Consider the following 6,238-nt stretch of genomic DNA (forward strand, 5'->3'; position numbering starts at 1 on the left):
GGGGTGGGCGGTGCCCTGTGGGGTGGGAGGTGCCGTGTGGGGTGGGCGGTGCCCTGTGGGGTGGGCGGTGCCGTGTGGGGTGGGCGGTGCCGTGTGGGGTGGGAGGTGCCGTGGGCGGTGGGCGGTGCCGTGGGCGGTGGGCGGTGCCCTGTGTGGTGGGCGGTGCTGTGTGGGGTGGGCGGTGCCGTGTGGGGTGGGCGGTGCCCTGTGACAAGGGGTCCCTGATCACTGGGAGCTCATGCCCCAGTGGAGCTGCACAGGTGCAGTGTCCATGGCACCTGGAGGCCACTGAGAAGGCTCCAGGGAGACAGAGCGCCCCACCTGGGGCCTGGACTGTGGAGAACGAGCAAGATGGAAAAAGGAGGAGAGCTCTCTGAACCGTTGCCCTTCCGGATTTATACGACTGCCGCTATGTTCAGGTGGCTGCAGGAACACTGGATGAGCACCGCGTCTTAGTGACTCAGAAGTCTGTCAGGAGTTACAAAGGTGCTAGCTGGGCAACCCCAGGAAGGAAGACGACAGCGAGCTAATGTAGAATAAAACCTTCCAGGGTCCATATGCTCCTTTTGTGGGAAGTTCTTCCAAGTTTCAGAAGTCTCAAAGGCAGCGTTTTGGATGCCCGTCATCAAAATAAAATGTTTCCCTATAGTATCAGTCACTTGCAGAGGTTTCCAGGTCACGCGTGATTACTCAGCGGTATCGGCTGAGTGACTGCTTCCTGTGCCAAGCAGCTGAAATACAGCCCCTGCCCTAAAAAATTTAATCTCATGAGAACAATCAGAGCTTCCACAGTTAAAGCACCAGGCAGAATGTGGCGAACGCCATAGAGGTTTATGTCTTTAGTAACTATTTGATGTGCGGCGTGAGTTGTAGGAAACAAAGTCACAGGTGGGGCTAAGTCATGGGCATGTCCTGACCAGACTCACGGGGAGGAAGTGGTGTGTGAGCTGCACCATGAAGTCCGGGCAGGTTCATTACAAAAACATCAACACAAAATGCAGAGGAGGGTCAGGGGGCAAAGACCGAGAAGGAGTCTTATTGGGATAGAAAGTACCAGGTTAGTACAAGGAAACTCAGAGGAAGGACGGTGCTAGTCTAGGCACCCTTGGTAATTTTTGAAATCAGTCACATTTTGCACCAGAAGCGCCAACCTGGTCGCTGGTGAAAAGGCGACTCGAAAGGGGAGGTGGTGGCAGGAAGACGGGGAGATGGCCGGGGCTGGGGAGCCCACAGGACGTCTTGGAGGCCAGGCCCGGGCTTCGGTGCTGCCACTGACTGCTGGGGCCTGGGGGCCAGTTGCTCGCCTGCTCTAGGCCTTGGTTTCCTTATCTGCAAGATGTGAGCGTCATCTCAGCATTTATTCTGTGGCACTGACGACGTCAAAACTGAAACGCTGGTACTCAGCACCGGGGGCAAGGCGGCCTGCCTTACGGCTGCTGTGGGCACTGGGGTGACTCCTGCTTTTGTTTCCATTCTGCTTATGTTCACTTTCTGATCCTTTCTACGAGTGATACTTATGTAACAAAAGTTGCAGTGCCTTAAAAACTAAGCCCTCCCTCCACCACACTCTCACAGGTGCACTCCTCTGTAAAATAAAAGAATTTAAATGTCAGGTTTTCCTTTTTCTGAGCTAATTCTTTACTTTTTTACTTTTCCATAGGTTATTGGGGTACAGGTGGTATTGGGTTACATGAGTAAGTTCTTTAGTGGTGATCTGTGAGATCCCGATGCACCGTCGCCCGAGCAGCAGACACGGCACCATATCTCTCAGCTCCCCCTTCACCCCAAGTCCCCAAAGTCCAGTGGATCATTCTTACGCCTTTGCGTCCTCATAGCTTTGCTCCCACATAGCAGTGAGAACATAGGATGTTTGGTTTTCCATTTCTGAGTTACCTCACTTAGAATAATAATCTCCACTCTCACCCAGGTCACTGCGAATGCTGTTAATTCATTCCTTTTTAATGGCTGTGTAGTATTCCATCATATGTATATACCAGCTGCTTCATCCACTCATTGATTGATAAGTCTTTGGGTTTGTTCCATGATTTTGCAGTCGTGACTGGTGCCGCTATAAACACGTATGTGCAAATATCTTTTTCAAATAGGACTTTTTTCCCTCCGCGTAGGTAGCCAGGTGTAGAACTGCTGGATCACACGGGAGCTCCGCGCTTCGTTCTTTAAGGAGTCTCCGTGCTGTTTTCTGTAGCAGCCGCGCTCGTTCACGTTCCCAGCAGCAGCGTAGAAGTGTTCCCTGATGGCCGCATGCACACCCGCATCTACTGTTTGAGGTTTGATCGCAGCCATTCTTGCAGGAGTGAGGTGGTGTCGCATTGCGGTTTTGATTGACATTTCCCTGATCATTAGTGATGTTGAGCATTTTTTCATAGGTTTGTTGGCCATTTGTGTGTCTTCTTTTGAGAATTCTCTATTTCTGCCCTTAGCCCGCTGTTTGATAAGATTGTTCGCTTTTTTTCTTACTGCTTTGTTTGCTTAAATGTCAGTTTTTAAAGCACCTGTAGCTAAATGCCCACTATCAGGGAAAGGGCATGAGTACCATTTAAATAACATGTTAACTTCCTGATAATTCCAGGAGACACCTGACTAGAGTTGCTGTACTTGTCCAAGTTCACACGCAGGACACGGACGCCCACAGTACGGACGGCCCCCAACTTACGATGGTTTTACTCTAAGTGGTGCAGAAGCAATTCGCTTACAATGGTTTGACTTTACGGTGGTGCAGAAGAACTTGCATTAAATAGAAACTGAACTTGGAGCACCCGTGCAACCGTGCCGTTACTCACTTTCAGTTCAGTGTTCAGTGAATCACTAAGATGGTCCACGCTTTATCCTCAGCAGGCGTCATGTGAGATGGTTTTGCCCGGCTGCAGAGGATTACAGGTATTGTGAGCACGTGTAAGGCAAGCCAGGCTCACTGTGCCGCCCAGTTGGTTACCTGTGTTCAATGCACTTGCTTTTTTTTTTTTTTTTTTTTTGAGACAGAGTATTGCTCTTGTTGCCCAGGCTGGAGTGCAATGGCACGATGTCGGCTCACTGCAACCTCCACTTCTCAAGTTCAAGCGATTCTCCTGCTTCAGCCTCCAGAGTAGCTGGGATTACAGGCACATGCCACTACACCCAACTAATTTTTGTATTTTTAGTAGAGGCAGGGTTTCGCCCTGTTGGCCAGGCTGGTCTTGAACTCCTGGCCTCAGGTGATTCGCCTGCCTCAGCCTCCCAAATTGCTGGGATTACAGACTTGAGCCACTGCGCCCGGACTCAATGCACTTTAAGGAACTCTGGGGCCATAACCCATCTAGGAGGGGGAGCATCTGTACTAGGCACCCGTGGTCCTTTTGGTTTTGCTTTCAGTGTTTAAAACATTGCCATGAGGGCCTAGCTTCCCCACAGACTCACAGATGAAAAGCGTCTTACCTACAAGTCATGAAAGAGGAGAAAGACTCCTAAGATGTGGTTGGGGGATATTTCATGAGTTTAATATCACAAAGGATGTTTCATAAAAAATATTGGTAGAAGAAAACAGAACAGATCAAACTGAAATGAGCAGGACGGGACAAACACCCCCCACTGGCATGGCGTACGCTGAGAGACGCAGCTGTACCTCGGTTTTAATGCAGTCAGGTACTCTGCAGACAACTTCAGGCTCGGTGAAAAAATACCACGTCAATATCTACCTCTTCCTCCCTCCTACCACGCGAGCTTGCAGAACAGAGCTGTCTCCGTTTATATTTTTGCCATAAATTTAGAAATTCAAGAGAACGTAGAGCATAATTTCACTTCCCTTAGTTAAGATAAATGTGAAAATTTAAACAGCTGCAGTTTATAGGAATTAAGATCATATCCAGTGCCTCTTTTGCAGACAATATTTTCAGTTGGATTAAACCTGCCAGAGTTCATCATTTTAGAACCCATCATGTTTTACAGAAGGAAGCCCATTTGTTTGTGATGGATTTCATGAAAAGAGCCTTTTCCCAAGAAAAGCTAGGACCCAGAGTCGCTTTGCCAGGAACCATTTTATACCTATTTATTTGTAGAACTCTACCGAAGCCCACCTTGAGAAAAGGAGCTACAGAAACAGACTGAGACTGTACTTCACCTGACTACACACCTCCCAGGTCCCCTCGCACACCTGATTTGGGCTAGATGAGTGAGTCAGTATTTTCACAAAACTTAAGTATTATGTCATGCAAAACTGCTTTTCCTGTTAGGGTAACTTTGGTACGAACATATGAATTTGATATTCCAAAAGGATTGTCTCAAAAGAAAGAGTACGTAGTTCACATTTTCTAGATTGAGCCATTTGAATTTCGCCTAATTTCATAACTTGAGACATCTCTGTGGGGTGCTTTTTCCACACACAAGGGAACCCCAAGGCTGCCTGGGTGTCCGGGCTGCTGAGGGGAGTGGACGAACTCGTTTGCTTTGGCTCAGAGCAGCCCCAGTTCTTCTGTTCCTGGCGCGGGTGTGCTCCCGAGGCTCAAGGCATGGCGTGGGACAAGCAGCCGCGTGGAGTTCCTGCAGCGTCTCATGGCACTGCAGCCCCTCTGCTGTTCCCAGCTGGCTCAAGCAGGGTCATGGTGGGGGCAACAGTGAGCACCTGGGACCCCCCCAACAGGCAGCCTCAGAGAGCCCACCCTGAGCCGAACGACTGTCCCTCACCACCACACCCACCCGGACGCAGGGGTGTCGCATGTACCGCACACATGCCTGACGCACCCGGTCCTGCGTGAGCGTGGCCAGCGTGGCGGGGTTTGTGTTTGCTGCACGGGTTCAGGTCAGCTGTGATCAAAGCTTCACTGGAGGCCCGAAGACCCAAGACTCCCTCCTCGCCCGGTGTCCATCCCTCCCTGCTTGTCTCTTCCTCCACCTGTCTCCTGGAACAGGCAGCAGTGGGCAGGGAGGGACCATCCCAGCTCCTTGGGTCAGTCGGAGGGGGTGTCAGTGAGTGGAATGTGGGGGTGCCGGGGGCAGGTGGAAGGTGAGAGGGGCCTGAACCCCGGGGCTGACATTGGGGTGCGTGTCCACTTTGCACCAAAGGACCATGTGTGCACGTGCAGATTTTATTTTCCTGTGTGGACACACTTGGAACCTGTGTGCATGACACACGCACCTTGCAAATCCATGCGCAGAATGACAGCAGCGAAGGCCGTCACTTCCTGTGGTGCGATCCTGCAGCTGGCTTTGGTCCTTTGAGATGCTCTTCCTTAAAACCAGGGCCAGTTCTCAACCGAACAGATCAATAAGAAGCGAGTGGACTGCTGGCAGCACCGGGTCTTTGTGGAAGGGAGTTTTCAGGAGGCCTTTGTTTCCTTGTCTACCCGTGGTCACGCTCACCAGCAAGCCCAGGACTTGCTGGACTGGAGCAGCCGAGGGTCCAAGTATTTGCCTCCATCCGTTTGTGTGTTTCATGCCAGAAGCTGTTTCACGTTTTGCACAGATCAGAGCAGCCCAGCCTCTGGAATGCATCACACACAGTGGGTTCAGAAAAGTGTGTCAGTTCTAAGAAGCATGACTTCTATGCAGGCAGAAATGGGCCCCCCAAGAGCTTGGTCTGAGCTCCCTGCTCTGGGAATAAAGTGTATGATTATTGTCGTCATCTCAGCAGTAAACGGATTCCCAAGCACACACCTAACACCTGAGTTTACGTTTACGTCGGTCAAATGTGTTTCATAGCAATGAGCATATTTCACTCAGCAGTCGCATGGCATCATGTGCAGCGTGCACCGGAGCACACGTCGCAGGACACGGAGAGCTCCCCATTCAGTGATGTCATGGCGCAGCCCGGGCCTGTGCGCATGGGGGGTGCGGCCCGGGCCTGTGCGCGTCGGGGGTGCGGCCCGGGCCTGTGAGCGTGGGGCGCTCGGCCCGGGCCTGTGCGCGTGGCGGGCTTGGCCCAAGCAGCACGTGGGAAATCCTCTACTGCCCTTTGTGCATCTGCCACTCCGGGCTCCCCACCCATGCGTGCTCCTGACCCTGTGTTTCCCTTTCAGTCCTACATGGAGGACCACCTGAAGAACAAGAACCGGCTGGAGAAGGAGTGGGAAGCGCTGTGCGCCTACCAGGCAGAGCCCAACAGCTCACTCGTGGCCCAGAGGGAGGAGAACATGCCGAAGAACCGCTCCCTGGCCGTGCTGACGTGTACGTACCTGCCCTGGGGCAGGGAGGTCAGGGTTACAGACGGGGGAACTGGCCGTGCTGACCTGTGCGTACCTGCCCTGGG

General features: G+C 52.0%; 1 protein-coding gene across 2 annotated transcripts in view; it reads left to right on the top strand.

The window, feature by feature from the left end:
- Nucleotides 1-6,238, top strand: part of PTPRN2 (protein tyrosine phosphatase receptor type N2) — a 1,009,572-nt gene that overhangs the window by 918,013 nt on the left and 85,321 nt on the right. For both annotated transcript variants that reach the window (XM_017519415.2, XM_037735320.1), the window contains one exon: nucleotides 6,009-6,156. In XM_017519415.2, the coding sequence (XP_017374904.1) occupies nucleotides 6,009-6,156 (148 nt within the window). The remainder of the gene's footprint in view (nucleotides 1-6,008; nucleotides 6,157-6,238) is intronic.

Source organism: Cebus imitator, unplaced genomic scaffold (assembly GCF_001604975.1).
Source record: "Cebus imitator isolate Cc_AM_T3 unplaced genomic scaffold, Cebus_imitator-1.0 Scaffold20, whole genome shotgun sequence".
Lineage (NCBI taxonomy): Eukaryota > Metazoa > Chordata > Mammalia > Primates > Cebidae > Cebus > Cebus imitator.